The 20336-nt window shown below is 41.0% G+C and overlaps 1 protein-coding gene and 1 long non-coding RNA gene across 5 annotated transcripts in view; both read right to left on the bottom strand.

The window, feature by feature from the left end:
• The window catches only part of crebbpb (CREB binding lysine acetyltransferase b), a 40658-nt gene that overhangs the window by 18963 nt on the left and 1359 nt on the right, over window positions 1-20336 (bottom strand). For 3 of the 4 annotated variants that reach the window (XM_085156712.1, XM_085156711.1, XM_085156713.1), the window contains exons 2-3: window positions 8686-9281; window positions 3412-3579 (exon numbers count right to left, since the gene is read on the bottom strand). In XM_085156712.1, coding sequence (XP_085012838.1) covers window positions 3412-3579; window positions 8686-9281 — 764 coding nt within the window. The remainder of the gene's footprint in view (window positions 1-3411; window positions 3580-8685; window positions 9282-20336) is intronic. The other variant, XM_085156714.1, reaches the window with a different exon arrangement.
• LOC146520070 (uncharacterized) lies at window positions 9426-20335 on the bottom strand. The gene is made up of 2 exons (XR_014873687.1): window positions 17754-20335; window positions 9426-17608 (listed from the first exon to the last, which is right to left on the bottom strand). It is a non-coding gene; the product is annotated as an uncharacterized LOC146520070 (long non-coding RNA).

Here is a 20336-nt window from a genome sequence, read left to right as displayed (position 1 = left end):
TAATGGAGAGAAAGGGCATATTAACGGGGGAAAAAATCCAGAAAAACACATTGCATAAAACCTAGAAATGTGCATCTGCTGGTGCTGGGGGCCCTGTGGGTTTTGCTGAGAGGAATTGAGTGAAATAAGTATTTGATCCTTTACAATCAGTCTTTTGCAGATACCCTGACTGCAACTTGAGTGTATGAAACGCAGATTTCTACAGAATTGTTTTTTCCAATCTATCGTCTGCACCCCCATGGACAAGGCCAAAGAGTGTCAAAGAATGTCAGAGACAAGACTGTCGACCTGCACTAGGCTGCAATGAGCTGCAAGACCCATCAAGAAGCAGCTTGGTGAGATTACTCAGAAATGGAAGAAAAATAAATCTTCGTACTCGTTAAGGAGCTCCATGCAAGATCTTGCCTCATGGATTGAGGATGATGATGAGAAAATATGGTGGATCAGCCCAAAATTACAGAGGAGCTTGTCAATCATCTAAAGGCAGTTGGAACCACAGTCACCAAGCATTACACCATTAGCAACGCACTATGCTGTAATCAATCAAACTGTAATCAGCACCTTCAAAGACAACCTGCTCAAGAAGGCACATGTACAAGCCCGTGTTAAATTTGCTAGCTTGACCTGTCATGTTTGAAGGAAGAGAAATGCTAAGTATGACCCAATGAACACCTCTCCACAGTCAGGGATGAAGGTGGAAACATTGTGCTTTGAGGCTGTGTTTCTGCTAAGTTTACAGGACAACTTTACCACACTGAGCGGCCAATGAGTGGGGCATATACCATAAAATCTTTACTGAGAAGCTTCCCACAGCCAGAAGACTGAAGATTGTAACCTTAGAAGACCCATTCACGACCAATGACCCAAAGCATACTGCCAAGGCAAAAAGGAGGGGCTAAAGAAGAAGAACATTCCCTCCTGAGATGTGTCCAAACCTGGTGACCAACTACAAGAACATGCAGTGGCCTAGCCAGTCTCCAGAGCTCAATCTTACAGAAAATCTGTGGAGGCAGCTGACGCTTTGAGTTGCCAAGTGGCAGCTAAGAAACCTAAAGGATTTAGAAAGTTTCTGTAGAGAAGAGTGAACCAGAGTACAAGAGATGTGTCCAACTACAAAAACATCTTCCCAATGTGTTTGCCAGCAAGGGTTTTCCCACATTCTCCAAATTTTGCTTGGCGATCAAATACTCACTGACTGCAAACAAAATTATAACTTGTGTGTCACATTTTTTGGGACTTCAATTGATATTCTTTCTCGATTTAAAATAAAACTACCTAAAAATTTGAGACATTTATTTCTAATAAGTGAGCAAAGCTGCAAATTCAGCAGGGGATCAAATAATTATTGCCCCCACTGTAAGGAATCACAGATATTAGCAAATTCCTGGAAGGAGACGACAAAATGTTGGAATGACGACGAGGGAAAATGCAAAACAGTGACAAAACTTTAGGGACAAATATGTCTGCCTCTGCTTACATATTTCCGTCGCAGACATTAGCGTGTTCAGAGAGAACCAGACGGACAGAGAGAGAGAAAGTGAAACAATTTCCCATTTCCAGCATTAACCACATACACACAAAAACAATTTACTTACCATGAGGGGACAGAACGATTAAAACAATAATAAGTCCTCTGCCGGGGTCCATTCTTTTCAGTTTTTCCCCCCACTGATATAATTCCTCCAACTTTAATCTGTTTTTACACACGTAAAAACTAGCGCATCCATCTCCCCACCACACTGCAAACCCTCCTCACACACATACTCTCTTTCACCAACAAATACACAAGAGTTAACCTACCATCTCTGCTAGTGCACAGCTACATTAAACTCCCAACTAAAAAAACAAAAAAAAACAAAACAAAGAAATGCCCTGTCTGTTTTCTCTTGTTTGTAAGTGAATGATCACTGTAGCTCGTACCCACATCTACACTCAACTGGAAGAGTGCCATTGCGCTGGTATGAACGTGTGTGCGGGCACATGCGCTCCCACACACCATCGCAACTGTCGGTCATGTATGTCACGTATAACACTGCATTAACAGCAAAGACAACATACAGTGTAATGACAGGAAAAAGTGGTAACGACTGTTAATGTTAAATGGATACTCAGATAAGTGAAACATTATACACAAGTGGATTAAAAAAAAGAAGTCCATCAAAATAACATTAAAACTAGAGTTGTATCCAAACTGTTAGAGCTGGCATTCGCTACATCAAAACAACTCAACTTCAACGGGCCAATTAATAGTCTCAAGCTAATTAAGGTTATTAAAATGCTACAGAAGATTTACTTTAAGGCATGCTGTGAGTGGAAAATTCAACACCCAATGCTTTTTTCAGTCTTTAATGCCTCCAAAGTTAAAGCAAAAGTCATCCTTTCTTTCTCAAGTCTTCACTAAATTTGGACAACAGTTGATTTATTTCCAACACTAAATACTTTAAAGAAAACAAATTTTGTTCCATCCTCCATCCCCGACCTCACACACTACCATGCCAACACTGCCAAAAATCTTATAAGACTGTAAGATCTACAAAGATGTTTAAAAACAAAGAACCCTCCAAATACCATTTCAAACAGTTTAACCTCTTATCCTGGTTGCTGTCCACTTATGGTCAGTAATAAGGCTTGACTAACATACATTACTCAATGAGAACAAACTTATGCTACTGTGCCATCATGCTGGAAGCATGAAATAAACTTCCTGTTGTGTTTCTCTCCCTCTCTTACCAGTAGTACCAGCAGTAGTGAGAGATCCATCTATGAAGTCCCAATTAGCCACAGAGTACGCATTAGGGTGGGTGGATAGCACCAAGTTAGAAGAGGTGCGCTTTAAACCCTTTGGATGTATTTTTTTTTTTTAAAGGCAACAGCGAATCCCGGAGACTTCCTGCAACTAAACTTTGTGATGTCAACACCATGAACCAAGTGCAAAGCAGTGCAGAAGACAGTGGAGAACATGAAATGCTCAATAACCATAAGTGCAACAAAATGCATTGTAAAGCAGACCACGCGGTTTATCAAACACCGTTTTTACTGTCCCTGCTTGACCTACAAAACCAGATGCAACGTCACATCTGTTTGATGATCAACAACAGACAGCTGTGGTTGACCAGTCAAAAGCAACAGCTCTACTAGGACTGAGTCACTTTCCCTGTAAGTATGCTGAAACAGACTTGCTGAAGTTTAGCTCCTGGTGCTCATCTCCACAACAGGAAGACGACAGTGGAAAAAAAGCTGAAACCAGGCCAACAGGTACAAGTTCAGGAAGGGCTCAGTAAGTTGTGTCAGAGTAAAAAAGCTAAAATCAGAATTTAATGTGTAGCAGCAAGGACAGAAACTAACTTTAAACTAAAGCCTGGGACGTTTACCCTCGTTTATTATTTTTTTAAACAACAGACGGACACTCACCATGTTTGGCACACTCCCAGCTCCCTTCAAATCAGCAGGGAACTGAGGAAGGTTGCTGGAAATCGCCGTCTTGTTCTGCAGTTGTTGGGCGTTGACCCCCGCTGCCCCCATCTGTTGCACCCCAGGCTGGCCATACTGCTGGCTAAATGGAGCTCCTGGCATCGGCATCTACAGTGAGTAACAGGATTCAGACTAGTTAGAAGACCTATCGTGCAGCATGCCCTCATAGTGGACAGCTCCTTTACCTCTCCACTCACTTGTGTCTCATTGCAAATGGGACAGACTGTAACATACACTGCAAATCCAATGAAGGTCAACAGGAGCCCAAGAAGAGTTTTCCTACTGGGCACCGTAGGAGGTTAATCTGATAACGAACACACAGAACAAATTCAAGCACTCTCTTTTCAAGAAAAGGAGCATTGCTGCTGCCGCTTGTTATAAAGTTTCCGTTGTTGTTTTTGTTTATGTTGAAAGCGCAGGTAAAAAAACAAATCCTTCAAAGTCTACAAAGTGATGGTCTTCTCATCAGTGTTTCCCAGTCAAGAAAAGTCACATTAAAAGATAATTCAAGTTTAATTCAACCTTCGTGTGTTTGGCTTTATGACTCTACTCCACATGTTTCACTTCCACTGTGGGGAGACACAGGGAAATGGGGAATGACACAAAAAAAAAAGCTGTAAATGCTGTTGTGTGAAGGAGCTAGCATGGGCTCCATGCAGTTTTTCAAACCAGCAGATTTTTATACGAATCATTTGTCCTCCTTCTGACTGAAGGTAAACAGAAATTAGCTGCCGTGCATGAAAACTCGCAATCCGAACTAATCACTGACACACACAGTTCAGCATTTCCTCTTGGTTAAACCCCTTCCCCCACCAGTGATTACTCCACATACCACTATGTGGACAATCAGTCATTTGATTTTAAAAGGTTGGCCATATTTATTTGCGCCATCGTCCACAGAAAATGATCCCAAATAAAAGGAAGATGGATGAAGAGACCGAAAGACATCAGAACCGTCCTGCTTTCCCAGCCAACGAAGGAAACTTTTGGTGAGACGTGTTGGCAGCAGACTTGGAAAATCCTGACGTGTCCATAAGTTATAGTACTCTACAACTAATGAATCTGCAGCTTCGATTAACACTGCCGCCCAGAGAACGTGTTTTGTAGAAAACAAGTGAAAGTAGAACTGATTAAAATGACAATTTAATGTGTCACCTGCAAGAACAAAAGCATGTGGTTACAAATACTCTTCAGTATCTATGTTACCAAAGTTGTGTGCGTATTGGAAAATTAGCTCAAGGTACATAACACCCGTTTATTAGCCAGCAAGTGCGACATCTTCTTAAAAGAGTGTTCCAGGAGCTTATTTCAATTTCTTAAAATAACATATTTCCTTTTTTTTTTTTGGATAAAATTTCAGTTTCAATCATCTCCTGCGTCTTGCCAGGCTTCACCAGAAGCAAAATTAACAGACTCGATCACACAACATTAAGGTCACACATACAGATACTTCCTTTATCAAGAGCTTTGACCACCATTTATTACCACAGCCGACATTAGCTTTTTGTTCCCTCTGATACCCTCAACTTGAACCGTTCTGCCGCTTCTGCTTGACGCTGTTCTGTGGTGGCCAAAGCAGCAGTCTGCTTTGCTTTCGCTGCTGGGCAGGGCTTGCCCAGGAAAAAAAAAAGGGAGGTGACAACACAAAGCTTGCACAACAGCTGAGCAGAGCGCTGCACTGCTGCCTGCCCCTCCCCCTTCCACTTCTCCACTCAGAGAGACACAGATGCTTTCCTGCTGCCGCTCTCTCATTCACACATTCGGCCTCCCACATGGATTCTCCCACTTGATGATCTGTACGTATTACAGGCAGTTATTGCCTGCAAACGGTGGCACGCGCCAAAAATGACGTGACAGCTTCTGTTGTTCCGTGCAGTGCGCTTTGGTGTTGTTTTAGCTTGTAAGCTGGCCCGGGCAGCACAGCTGGGCTGGAGACACGAGAGCGTGAGCCGTTTGGTCTCTACATGACTTTCAACGATAGGAGCACAGAAATTTCCAGATGGCTTAGTGGGAGATTGCAGCAACAATTGGAAAACATGAGAACTTCTGCAGAAAACTTTTTTTTTTAAAGGGTCCAGAAACGCTTTGTTTCACATTTCAACTTCTTCCATTTCAGCGCTAACAAGTTTTGTTTGCAAGTCGAGCAAAGTTGAGGAAAGACACCATAATAAAAGTGGTCAAAGGAGCTTGCAAAGAAAAGCGTCTGGACTTCTTTGCAAGCTCCTTTGACTACGATGACCTGGATGACTGAGAACCTTCACAGACATAATAAAAGTGGTGGCTTCGCACGCACCTGGAGACAAATGTTGCCACATCACCGCTGATGTAGGAAGAGAAGAGGTCAAAACCGCAAGCATTGATTTGAGAAGTCAAAATCTCCTTATGTGTAACCTGTTAATCTCTTAGCTTCTACACTTGACATATTGTCAACCTAGCAATAGTGGCAGCGGTGCATGGCTACTTAAAGTGACTCCGAAACAGCAGTGCTGAGTGGGTTAAGCATAAAAGCGGCCTTAAGAAGCACCGACTCTTTCCCCTCATTCTCCGTGAATCTAATTTTCTTCTCTTCTTTAAGTATTTACAGTATGATTAATAAACGTTTATGACAGATGTAAAAATGCTGTACTAAAATTAATTGATTCTTTTAAGGTGGAGGGTTTTTTTGTCTATTGCCACTTTACTGTATGATGGCAATTCAATTCAATTCTTTCAAAAAAACTCAAATAATAATCATGCTATGTTACTTGCAGCTCACATGAATTGTTTGGTTAAAAAGATAAAAATTGCTCCATATTTAAAAATTGTGTTCGCTATATCTGCCTGTCCCGGGCGCGGCTGCAGGGGAGGAGTGGTGCAGTGAGCTCAACGGGGCGGTGCTGGAGACGCAGGTGAGAACAGCTGATGGCGTTTGGACTGATGATGGTTTCCTTCCCTTTTATAGTGAGACGGGAGAGGAGTGGAGGGGAGGCTGGAAATCAGCTGAGACCGGAGCTGTCAGACTGTGGTCGGTCATAACATATGTAAACAATAAATAGACGTGGCATCTGGCGACAAAGAACTGTGCGTGTGTGTACGTGTGTGAAGTGCATTTCACACTGCCCAAACAAAAGAAACAAAAATATATATATATATTTTAAAAATTCTTACTTTAAATTAACCTTTTTCCTCACAAAAATCACAACAATTTGATCAGACTACACTCGGTCCACAAGTAGACAACTATGGCTATGAAATCAGGTACAGTACGTTTTCCTTTTTACAAATCGAATCACAAAACTTCTTGATCGCACATCATACTCCTCACAAGCTGGTTCAAATAGACCTATTCTTCTTACCCCATTTCCTCACCTCAAACATAATCATGGTGTCTCAGTACGATTAAAAGGTGACAGTTTCAGTTTCGTACAAATGACATAATATATAAGGGAGATACAAAGCAATACATGTTGTTAAACAATGAAATAACACAAACAGTCCTATATTACTGTGTATGTGTCTATATGAGGAAAGGAGGGGCTTTTTTTCATGTGGCAATGTCTGTTCAAATAATCTTAGTGAGAACTAGCCTGCTGGTTTAACCCTGGTTTCCTGTCAAACCGCAAAGCTCTCAGACAAAAGGAAAGACATGTTCTCACAATGAGCACTTCAAAGTCTGTGAAAGTAAAGATTATCACAACCAACTGCACCAGCAGCACATCATGGAAATTATTTTTCATTCACAAACTTCGACTCGCTTTGTAGAAGTACAATGACACAATTTTCAGGTCTCGTCACATTTGCCCTGGTTGTGTCAACTTGCAGCATGTAAGACCACAATGACTGACACCACTGACTACAGCCTGAGCGAATTCCTATTCAGAATGTACGTACTTGTATTTTTTGCACTTTAAGGCGCACTTAAAATCCTTTAACTTTCTCAAAAATCGACAGTGTGGGTGTAAACTCTGCTTCAGGTCCCAAAGTCAAAAAAACACTGCAACATCATTGAGAAATAAAAACAGTCTAAATTCTTTGATCTTTAATAAAATGATCAGCGTTGCTGCTTTGCCAGGTGGAACAATAAAGTTTAACATTCAGGCATCCATGAAAAGAGAATTTATTAAATTTAACCGAGTTAGAAGTTAGCAGAAAGTTTGCTAGTTTCCACCTAAACATGATTTAGCATGTTCTGACAGAGATTTCTGAAAAAATTAAAACGTACAGCTCTGCTGTCACTTCCAACATAAATGAAGACACTAAACAGCAGTTACGTTTGTAGCTGGTATATAATGATGTGCTACATGATCGCTAGCAACACAGCTATGTTAGCATAACATAAACACAGTTAGGGCTGTGCGATATGACCAAAATCTCATATCCCGATTTAGGACATCGTCCTGATAACGATATAAATCACAAAAATGTATCATTTTTTGTAAATTCTGTGAATCTCGGGCAGCTCGACTTGCGTGAAGTGTTTCCAGCTGGGCGTCGCGTACCTGGAGTCGAGTGTTTTAACCGATGCATGAAGCGATACATTTTTAGACATACGTTGTAATGCCTGCCGTTTTCTTTGTGAGTATTTTTTACACAAAGTGCTGCGGGGAAAAGCTTGTTCTAACGTTTGAGTCTAAGGTTTATTTTTTAGCACGACAACGCATAAAAACAGGCACTTGTCCGTCCGTAGTGTGGTTATATTAAATATAACAGAAAGAGAGAACTTTAGGAAATTAATATTTGCCACTACAATGACCATTGTAGTGGCAAATATTGCCGTAAACAGTTTATTTTGCGACACCACGAAACAAACAATAGCGTAAAAGGAACCGATAGATGTTTTTATATTGTCATCTGATACATATTGTTTATATCGAACAGCCCTAAACACAGTGAAGCTGGAGGATGAATGATAACTTTTTCCACTCAATAAAAGTTAATGTCAGGGTTCCCGATGGTTAGCGACAAATGCAATCGCATGGCAGGATGCTGTAAACGGACCAAACTTCAGTCAGGAGAACAGCTAAAATAATCCATCCACAACACGAGGTTAGTCATTAATATACTGCAAAAACATGTGAACAGAGCAGATGCGAGACAATTCAACATTAATGAATCAATGGTACGGAAGTGGAGGAAGCAAGAAAAATGAGCTGAGGTTGTTTTGTTTCGCTTAATGGGCCTTATGGTCTGAAAAATATGGTATTCAAGTTAGCTGAGCAGAGTTTCAAACCTTACCTTATTCATGTTTCCTGCTTGCTGTGCACTCATCGTGTTGTGCGCACCCATCTGTGGCCCTCCTTGTGTGAGTGCATCTCCCACCACACTGCTTCCAGCTCCAGGTCCAGCACCCACTTGTGTCCCCTGCATGGGCTGGCCCTGGTACTGCATGCCAAGACCAGGTCTCCCTCGCCCTGCTGGTCCCATAGCCCCATTAATCACTTGTCCTGTCTGGCTCATGCCACCATGAACCTGGCCCATAGGCTGGCTGAAGCCCATGCCTGCACTTCCATTGCCTTGTCCTGGACCTCCCTTCTGGCCCTGGGGAGACTGGTGATTGGGGGATCCCTGCCCTAGTGTATTTTTACCAAGCACACCACCTAGCTGGTTTCCCACCATGCTTCCTTGTGGCAGGCCACCTCCTAAATTGTTTGAGCTTCCCGGTCGCAAGAGCTCAGACAGCTGCTTGTGCTTCGCAGCAGCATCAGGAACCACTGAGTTAAGACCAGGACCAGCACCTGGGCCACCATTAGAGGACATTCCCATTCCCAAGTCTCCATTGGGTATGAGCTCATCAGGAAGGTCATTTTCCAGGTCAAACAGTGACACGAGATCTGAAGAAGAGAGAAAGGAAAACAAGAATTAGTCAATAAGCTACCAGTTAGTTATTAGCTGACTGTACAGGGCTCGCAAAACTGCTAGCCCAACGTGTCCCTAGCGTTTTTTCCAGTCGGGCTACTAAAAACTATCTCAGCCCTGCCCATCGGGCTATCATAGGAAGCAAAAACATGTCAGTGCTTTTGCATTCTTTCGCAAATTTAGCTGGGTAATTATGTTATTGGTATCAATGATCCTCTTTCAATATGTGACGTATTGAAATTGCATTTGAGTTTTTGCTTGTTTTTTGCTTTCACTTTCATTTTGCAATTGCACAAACTGTGTATAAAGAGCGGTGGTGAAATTAATGCTGACACTTATTCCATCAACAGCCATCTGTGAGAGAGGATATTCTTGCATGAACCAAGTGAAGACAACACATCGTACCACCCTGAAACACTAAATGACTGCATGCAACTCTCCATTAATGGGGAAACAGTTGAATCTCTTTGCCCTGACAAGTCGATTCGTTTCTGGATGATTTCTTGAAAGGTTCAAGACACCTGGATCATAAAACCCCGACAAGAACAAAGAGCAGTGAAATGGAGGGCAATGCACCAGAAGAGAAAGCTGATGAAGGAGATGCTATGTCCTCAACGTCGAGTGGCATTTTCTCATCCGTGACTTCAGTGGAAATTTCAGATTCAGAATCTGACAGACTGATTCATGTTCTACACCAGGGGTGGGCAACTTCAGGCCTCGAGGGCCAGTGTCCCTGCAGGTTTTAGATGTGTCCTTGAACCAACACAGCTGATTTAAATGGCTAAATTAGCTCCTCAACATGTCCTGAAGTTCTCCACAGGCTTGGTAACAAACAAATCATGTGATTCAGGTGTGTTGACCCAAGGTGAGATCTAAAACCTGCAGGACACCAGCCCTCGAGGCCTGGAATTGCCCACCCCTGTCCCACACAGTTCTTACAAGTTCACAGAAACTTCTGTTCAATTAAAAACAGATATTTGAGTTGATGATTGTCATTTTTAACTTTTTTTTTTGATTGATGTTTTGTTTCCTTTACAATATTATACAATAAAAATTATCTCTTTTTTTATTCGGGCTACTTAAATTTATTTTGGGCTACCAAAAACTGAAGAGTTCCTGCCCAAGGTGATTTTGAAATTTTGCAAGCCCTGCTGTATAGAAGTTCTGTTCTTTTACATTACAAATATCATCCATTATCGTCCAAAGTTTTATTGGAAATCAGCAATGTTTTGTTTATGTATTTATTTATATATTCATTCAATCAGAAAACAATGGGGGAAAGTACATAGTGGTTTGGAGTGAATCAATGTCTTTATGGAAGTTACTGAACAATAAAAGGTACTTTTAGCTGCTCTCTTAATCAGAAGGGGCTACCAGAGTGGGTGGCTCAACATATTTTCATTTGGCAGATTTTTCCACTGAATGCCTTTTGTGACACAACCCTCAAATCAAATCAAAATTTATTTATATAGCACATTTTAAAGACCGAAGTACACCAAAGTGCTTTCCAGTAAAATCATGCTACAGATAAAAACAAAAATAAAAAAAAAATCACAATATAAAATATAAATTACAGATATAAATAAAATAAAATAATTACATAATCTAAATGCAAAGCCAGATGTAAATTACCCTAATTAGCCTTGAATGCCAGGTTAAACAAATACGTTTTTAGACGCGATTTAAAAGACTGAATGGAATCTGATGCGCGAATATGAAGAGGAAGAGTATTCCATAACCTGGGTGCGGCAACGGCAAAGGCACGGTCTCCTCTGGTCTTCAGCCGAGACCTAGGTTGCACTAAGAGCAGTTGGCCCGATGATCTTAGTGCTCTCTGAGGGCTATACAGACAGAGGAGATCAGCTAGGTCAGCTAGATCAGCTAGCTTTTAAAATCAATTCGGTATTTAATAGGAAGCCAATGTAAGTTGGCCAGAACAGGGTCGATAGAATCATACTTTCTAGTGCCGGTCAAGAGATGTGCTGCGGCATTTTGGACCAGCTGCAAACGCTGAAGAAGAGAAGATTGTAGGCCCAAGTAGAGAGAATTACAATAATCCAGTCTTGAAGTGATGAAAGCATGAATGAGTTTCTCCAGATCTTTGCGTGGTATATAAGGTTTAGCCTTAGAAATTAGGCGTAGTTGGTGAAAGCTGGTTTTTACCACAGTAGAAACTCCAAGATTCCTAGCAGCATCACTGAGGTGGTTAGCAACAGGCCCGAATGTGCCAGTCAGTTGTCCCAGAGGCATATTTCTATCAAAAATGATAATTTCTGTCTTCTTTTCATTTAAAGTAAGAAAGTTATGTGATAACCAGTCTTTGACATCCCTCAGACAATCAAACAGAGGATGTAGTGAAGATGGGATTAATGTCTCCCTCCTGGGAGTGATCAGGGGATCTTTTGCTTGTTAGAAGCATGTGCAAATCACTAGACTATGAAGCCATAAAAATACAAAACAATAACCTAATCATTTTTCCTTTTTAAGCATATGTAGAGTCCTTTCAGGAGGTTTTCACAACTTTAACTTATGTGTGTGTTTCTTAGGAATTTTAGACCAATCTCCAGCGGTGCATTTGTGAGAACAGATGTTCATGTTGGATGAGAAGGCCTAGCTCCTAGTCTCTGCTCTAATTCATCCCAACGGTGCTCCATGAGGAATCAGTACAGGCCAGTAAAGTTCTTCCACACCAAACATGTTCATTCAAGTCTTTTTGGACCTTGCATCATGTGCTGCTGAGGAGTCATGCTGGAACAGAAATGGGTCATCCCCAAAATGTTCCCACAAAGGTGGGGAGCATGAAATTGTCAAAAATGTCTTTGAGGCAATAAGAGTTCCTTTCACTGGAACTAAAGCCCCATTTCCATTATTACATAGTCTGATCATCTGCAGCATGCTTTACTCACGGCATCAGCCGCTCAGCATTGTGCTGGTGATGTAAGGTTTGGATGGCCATTCTTCCAAATATGAAGTTTGGAGGTCTGTAGAAACTGACTCTGCAGAAATCTGGCAACCTGTGCACACTATGCACCTCAGCATCCAGTAACCCCGCTCTCTGATTTTATGTGACTACCACTTTGTGGCTGAGTTGCCGTCATTCCCAATCGCTTCCACTTTGTTATAATACCACTAACAGCTGACTGTGGAATATCTAGTAGTGAGAAAACTTAATCGCTGAACTGTTGCACAGGTGATATCCCATCATGGTACCACACTGGAATTCACTGAGAAATCCATTCTTCCACATATGTTTGTAGATGTAGTCTACATGTCGAGGTGCTTGACTTTAAAACTGTGGCCATGGAAGTGATTGGAACACCTGAATTCCATGATTTGTATAGGTGAGTGAATACTTTAGACAATTAGAGGGCACTTCTGAAATTTCACACTGACTAACCTTTAGTTTAGAAACAATCAGGCTGAACAGAGAAAATAATTAAACTGCAGATGAACTCTTGCATGTGTGCAATGTTTACATTCACACACAGCAAACTTAAAAGTAAAATAATAAAGTAACACAGCCCCAGCTATGACCTTACAGTAACACCGAGTACAAAAAAATATCATACAGAGGGGAGCTTTTGCTCTGAAACTCGGAGCACTCTTGTGGTGCAAAGAATGAGTAAACATGAATACTCAACACACAGATAACATTAATGAAGGTTATAGTCCAAATCGCATTTATGCCAAGGTCCTTAACGTAGGGGCGTGAGCGTGGCTGTGAACGCCAGCCAATAAACATTTTACTAGCACCACAACCACACCCGCACGCACGCCTGGCTCAATGTCTAGGGCCACTAGGTAATTACAACTGGAGTATAATCAAACATGTTCCTCAATGATATGTGGCAGATACTACAAAAAGCTTAAATATTTTAGTCACAAACATTAAATAAAATACCGGAGGTAATCTTAAGGTTAGAGGAATAAGACTTGGTGGACCAAGAAAACTATGTGAACTATGTGTAGGCAAAGAGCAAGCACCCAGCAAGCACGCTTAAGACCTTCAATATGATGACCCTATCCAAAAAATAAAAAGTACGGTCTGAAGCAGTTAACTACATGCCAAGTAGTGGGAAATGGTAGTAACCACTATTCAGAGAATCCCACCATCCCACACTATTCTCTCTGAAGACGACATTTCTCTTCATCTGGTAGCAGACAGTTGTAAAGCGCTTCAGTTTCTCCTAACAACAAAGGAAGAAAAAAAATCCAGAGCAATTACAGCAGTACTAAAGCAACATTAAATTTATAAGAAATCTGGATAAATGTCTACGGAGAAAATCAAACTAATTAAGTGTCCCACTTCCAATTTGCACTGCAAACCAGATGAAAGCACAAGGACACAAGCTCCCCTATAACCATTAGATAGGCTTTGCGTATGGCAAGTGTTTGAAAAACATCCTAATTAAATGAATATAATTTGGCCGCAGACAGGTAGGATAGGCAGTTAAGAAAATGGATGGATGGATGGTTGGATGGACTTGTATGCCTCTTAAAACATGTACTGCAGCTACAGGTTGTGTAACAGAGAGCCAACGCTAAAAGCAAAGTGTTTCATGCTGCCGAAAACAAACCAATGAAGAGACCATGAGCAAAATGGAGACAAAATCAACTGTTAATTATCCTTTCACAGGTTTTCCTACTATAAACTTGTGAACTTTACTTCCTCTAGAAAAATCTTGGCCATATTGCCCTGCCCTACTGGCAGCTTCATTTTATGAAAAAGAGAAAATAGCCAAAAACGGTTTTAATTGCAAACTTAACAAATTTGACATATACCAATGTGTTGGGTCATATAAACAGCAGCTGCATCCAGCTAAGATGGTTCCAGCACCTGCTGTAGAAATTGAGCTGGATCTGAAGCGTCCCCTCTCATCAAAAAAGGAATATAGCACAATAGAAATGCTTATTAGAAATCAGGACATACAGACAGTGTCATTAGTTCTTGCGAAGAGATTACAATTTCTGGAAAACAGGTCATCACAGGCAAGCTCGCGTTACATGGCTCAAAGCTGTATGGGCATTTGTCCCCCTTTCATTTTAGTGCAATAATTTCCAAAATCAGTAAAGTCACAAGATTAATTGCAGAGGGGGTGAAGTAAAGACTGTAAAATGTGTTCAGCTGTTATCTACACAATCACTCCATCAAGCCAACACGGTTATGTGCCTAACGCATGTAAGGCCGAAACAAGGAAAGACAACTTTTCTGAAAAAAATGAAAATGTGAGACAGTAAAAAGACATCAGCACGAAAAGAACGCAACAACATGATAAGGTGGATATGGGGTGTCTTTCTAATGCTGGATAAACAGCAGAGCTATATCAGCTATAGATATGCAGGCAACATGTGAGTGAATTAGAACCCAAGTTCGCCAACAAGTTAACAAGTTTCTTGCGGTAACTTTACTTTAAACTCTAGCAGCAATCATTGCGTGCCTTTTCAGCCAATGTTCTGTGGCAGGAACCGACCTGTGTTTGTGCTTTGTTCTTTGTCCATACACCATCAATTAGCATGGCATTTGTTCAAACACTCCGATGAGAGACCTCAATTTTGTTGGACTTGTTGTAAATTAAAGTTACGTTGTGAAACTGCACATGTGGAGTGGAAGTATAAACTGCAGGAGGTTCTAGATTTATTTTCATTCAGTTACCAAACTTTTTATCTGGCATTTATCAATTTTCTCTATTATCAGATAATTCGCTAAATGCCGTTTTTATGACTTTGTGACCATTTATATGAAAAGCTGCTTTTCATATAGTTCCTCCTTTAAGGTAGGTAACCTCCTGAAAGAGAGGAAACTTTTGAGTGCACCAAGTTTGACGACAAATGTATCGTGTATGCTGCGGCACTGGCAACCACAACACGCGAATACTGCCTTAATATAAAAGCTACTAAAAGATAACACAAGGTGTCTCCACAGCGGGTAGCGTTTGATGTCTTTTGCAAAGGGATCCGTCTCTCCTCGCAGAATTGAATGAGGGAATTGTGTAAACCACTACACTATGAAGCCACTACAGCTCTTTAAAAATAAATACAAACATAAAATAAAATAAAAAATGACATAAACCAACAATGAAATCAAGACTTTATAAATGAGGAAAATGGAGCAATTTTGCCTTCTTCACACACATTAACTAAAAAATAAAACAAAATAAAATAAAAATTTTAGCCAAAGCCAATTGTTCAGTTCAGCTAGCTGCCTTGGACATCCCACATATAGCCTTTTTCTACTAGTTCCTACTTGGCTCAAAGCGAGGAGGTTGGACAAAACTCAAACCGGTATTGGTCGTTTTCTATTACAATCAATTACCACCTAATCATGGGGTCATTACAGCAACACAGCCAAAAGTCCCGTGACGTTATCTGTATGTGACACAAACGCCACAACAAAGCAGAATGTTGAAGTGATGGTGAACCTGCTGCTCGGCTTTTTGTCAGACTTGGACACTATGGTAGTATTTTTTGTGCTCGTTTCCGGGTTTTAAAAATGGCGGTTTTGATTTCCGTGAAGGAGACACTCTTAAGACTCATCAAATGGCACCTCTGCCAATCCATGGCATGCAGTCTGTTGACATCAAATTTTCAGATCACTTGGAGCCCCAGCTGAGTAGGCAATACAAAAGTATCTGGTACCAGGTACCATCACCTAATGGAAAATCCTAAAAAATAATTCAAGCTGTGCCGAGTCAACCCAAGTAGTTACTAGTGGACAAGGGCCCTTCTCCATTAGTATCTACTCAGTATCTAAGTTCACTAAAGTTAAAACTGCCAATTTTGAAACCCGGCAACGAGGGAAATATTTACCTAGAAGGGGAAAAAAAAAAAAAAAAAAAACAAAGAAAAAAGAAAAAACGCCACAGACCAAGCTGCAGGTATATTCTTGCCTCAAGGTCCACCTTTTTTGTAGCGTTCGTGTCGCATATTAATTATGGCGCAGTACACGCGAACACTTTGCAATGACGACAACCACGCATGTGGTTAGGTAGTACTAGATCGTAATGGAAAACCGGCCGATCCAAGCAGGTACTAACGGAAAAGGGGCTTTAGAGTGTGAGCAATGCAAAGGGAAGACCTTAACAGGGGTGTATGGGAAAAATTATTTACTGCACACACTCAAAAAAACTGGCCAAAGAACATACAATGGGTTCATTCGGCTGCTTATTCTTGCCATTTCCTTTGTAACATTGTTATCATAAAACCCACGGCACACATCACCTAGAGGCTTATTCTTATTATTTCTAAATAACTGCCCCAAGGTGTTACCAACATGGCTGCAGAGTGACAGAACTTGTTTCTAAAAGATTTCTATTTGAATATACGCCAAAGTTTTTTGTATAAAAATTATAGGTACATAGTGAGAGCACGATACTTACTAACATCTTGTATGACCTCTGACAAAACACTATGTCTGTGTGTTGTTAATGTATTCTGTACTAATTATTCTCATTATGTTAATTATACATTTAAATCTTGTTTAAAAGACCAATACGACAATCTGCTCCCTTTTAATTAGGTATGATGATCAAAGAAAACCTCTGAACTGATGAAACAAAGAAACATAGGAAACGTACTGTTGTATGTGAAGAGAAAACGTGCGAGTGGGCTGTTTTCCACACATTTGAGTGGCACTGCAACTGTAAAATGTTTAATATGGTGTTTTATAAGAACTATGATGACTTCAAGATGTACAAAATTAGCTGCCCACGAAACATGTAAAGCTGGGGCTGCAATCATTTGCGGCCGTGTGTTTATAAAAACCGCAACCATTTAGAGAAATGGACAAGAAAATTTCTGGGCAAAACGATCTAAGATCACAAAATATATTTTTTTTTATTAATTTTGGGGCAAGGAACTGAATGAATTAAACTGCTGAAAATACTTTCTTAGAGGATTTTAGCAATCCAGTGCCACACATGCTTCTCATCTCCACCAATTACGCCACACGAGGCATCAGCCAGCACATCCAAAGGTTGGTGAAAAGCACATTTTAGCACTCTTGAACACTACCAATACACCCAGGAGTTGGTAGTCTCCTAGACACCGAGGCCAGAAAGAGGAAGAGAGAAACCCGTTAGGTGAGCGGTAGGATTGAAGATGGCTGCTACTGCCTGTGGTGCTGACACGCCCACTCAGTCATACAAATAAAAACAAGTGACACTGGCCTGAAGCCACAGGCACATACTGACAAGAGAGTAGAGCACCATGGGGGGGGGGGGGGGGGGGGGGGGGGGGGGGGAGGAAGAGTCACACATTAGCAGTCTTTGATGTTTTTGTTAATTTGTGCCGGTGAACATCAGCTCTGTACACAGTTGGCTTGATGTGGCATAGGGTGATGTCGTTCCTATCGGCCCAACTACTAATAATAGTTACCAAGGTGACTCAGTCGGCAATATAATGTGTAAATAACAGTCACGATGATTTGGACAAACACGCTGAAGCCCCACAATATTTAAATGATCAGTCAGTAATTAGCGTTGAAATTTGAATGGACTGCATTCACACAATTTACTTTGTATGAATATGAAATCAGTTTATTTGACGAGCAACAGAACAATCGTTTTTTCACAGTTGGTCTTTATCCCTCAAGCATGCCACAATTTAAACTAGAGGAGGTCTCCGAGAGAAAATGAGTGTTGCACCACGAGCGACGCGCTCCTCTATTGATTTACTAGTGGACAATTGCCTTGCTCTTAATTTAAAAGTTGTGTGCCTGCTACACCGCTAACCCTCATGTTTCCCTTTAAACAAGGGAAACATGAGGGTTAGCTGTTTAGCACTGCTGCAGTGGTCCCCCTGGTCAGGGGGAGGGGTGTCCACCCTAAGCAGAACCCAAAGAGTGTGGAAATATGCTTGATGCGCTCCTGCAACAAACCCACGGTGGCTGCTGAGCAAAATCTTTATGCTGAATCCAACCAGCAGAACGGAAATATCCGAAAGATGCAGCTCATTATTGCCCTGTTTATTTTTAACATATAGCCCCACTTAAACATGCAAAGGGACACCTCTTGAAACATAACATTTAATAATTCTTTAAAGAAAATATGGGTGCGCAACCATCTACCTGCATCTCTACTGCTTCCCATCCTGTGGAAAACACTAAACATCCTATAATGGCTTACAAAAACATACATTTTGTGTGAACATCAACTAAAACAGATAGTTTCCAACTGCAGTGGAGGAGGAAGAAGCCCCAGGTAGGTCTGCTTTATTGCCCAGCGATTGTTTCTGTCACCTTTCTGGGTGGGTGACCTACATAGGTTTAAACCTTATTGAGCATCCCCCAAAAAAATGCATTTCAAACTTAAACAGATTCTCTACTTAAGTGCTTCCCACAGGGAGATTTATAAACATGTGAAGGTTCCCGCCACCCTTCTGGGTAGGCGACCTGGGGATTAGTTTTTACATTAACCCCGACTGTGTTTTATCGCTCCCCTTAAGCTACACCTAATTTCTGCTCAGTGTATTTTTTGGTGGTTTTCTTTTTGCTTATCTCCACAAAATGCTGTGTTCTTTCCCCTTCACATCTTTGGTAGCACCTTAGTGCCATGCATTTTAATATATGAGCAGCTCATTTCACCATTCTAAGTTTGACACCTCAACATATTCCTGAAAATTGATGCTTCAGCTTAATAAGTCACTTGAAGATTAAGATTCTTAGCATTACCTAGGAATCTTATTAGGAATCGATTAACTAATGCAAACCCAGCAATGAAATGCAAGCCTTTACTGAAATAAGACCCTCCATGCTTTTTTGATGCTTACAACGAGTAAACCCTTAACGTCATCAAGGCTTAAATTGGTAGACAACTACACTGTATACAGATGCAAAGTATATACAGAGTACTTCTGCAGCAGTAGCTTTTCAGCAAAGTGAAAATAGTGCATATTAGTTTTCCACAGCTCTGATTCAAAAGTGTATTTTTCAATACAACTGGACTCTTTGAGGTGTACCTTAAAGAGACATAATAAGAAAGGATGTCCTCAAGTTTAAAAAGTCCCCATGTAATTGCGAAGCAATCCTTGCATTGTTACTATAGTCATGCGTTCGTTTCTCATTTTAATGGGACAAAAACAAAAAGTAAGCTCATCATATCAAACAAGCCAATAGACTGTTATGTTTTCTTTTCCTAACCACAAACACAAATCACAGGGTGACATAACCTGTAAGGAGGCATGCCGTGTAAAGGAAAGAAAAGTCCTTCAGTCTTATTCGAAAGTCCTTTCTCGAGTAGGATCAGCAAAGTTGCTCTTCAGGTTTGACCGCTTAACAGGCAGACCATTGGGCTACCCTCTAAACGCCTCAGACTTCCCCATGGTAGCTTTTTACAACAGGAAAGGATATGCAAATATGCTTCCCTGAAGAAGAAAAAACTGCAGAAACGTTTGCTGTCCAGTTTGTGTTCTAAACTAACTTAAAACAAAAAAAACCTATTTCAGCATGTGAGGAAGACCTGATCTTTCACTAGCAGTCCGACTATCACTCAGTCAAACAGCACGTTTATCAACAGCTTGTGCTGTCACGAATCTGCACGGCTCCAGTGTCAAGGAGCACGACACAAAGTGCGATTCAACTCCAGACACCGAGGCAGCATTTTCATCAGTGCTGTCAGAGCCCTGTAGTTATCTGTATCTTAAGATATACTATGATGACAAAACACAATTGAGGCATTTAACATTTATCCCAACAAAGGTTGAAAAGTTGGGAGCAAATTCTGCCTGTTGAGCAGCTGAAAACCTCGTGTGATGGAAATGTATTGAGCTTGAGCCCCTTTTACGCCATTTGTCTTTTACAGCCATTATTTTGTGATCTATAGATTAAATCAAACTATTCCTATAACATCACCATGTGCTGTTTTCCTGTGAAAAGTTGCAGTCCGCTCAAGTGACCGCTTTTTTGCTGTACATAGATGATGCGTTCACTTCTGTTGAGGGGCACAAACTGTGCACAGTGTAGCTTGAAAACTGTGATTACCACTATTACTACTACACCTTCGTCACAACAGGTACACTAAAAACAATGCCCTGTC

The sequence above is a fragment of the Neolamprologus multifasciatus genome, chromosome 4, assembly GCF_963576455.1.
Source record: "Neolamprologus multifasciatus chromosome 4, fNeoMul1.2, whole genome shotgun sequence".
In the NCBI taxonomy this organism is placed as follows: domain Eukaryota; kingdom Metazoa; phylum Chordata; class Actinopteri; order Cichliformes; family Cichlidae; genus Neolamprologus; species Neolamprologus multifasciatus.
The sequence above is the reverse complement of the archived record's forward strand: the minus strand, read 5'-3'. Positions and strand labels throughout refer to the sequence as shown.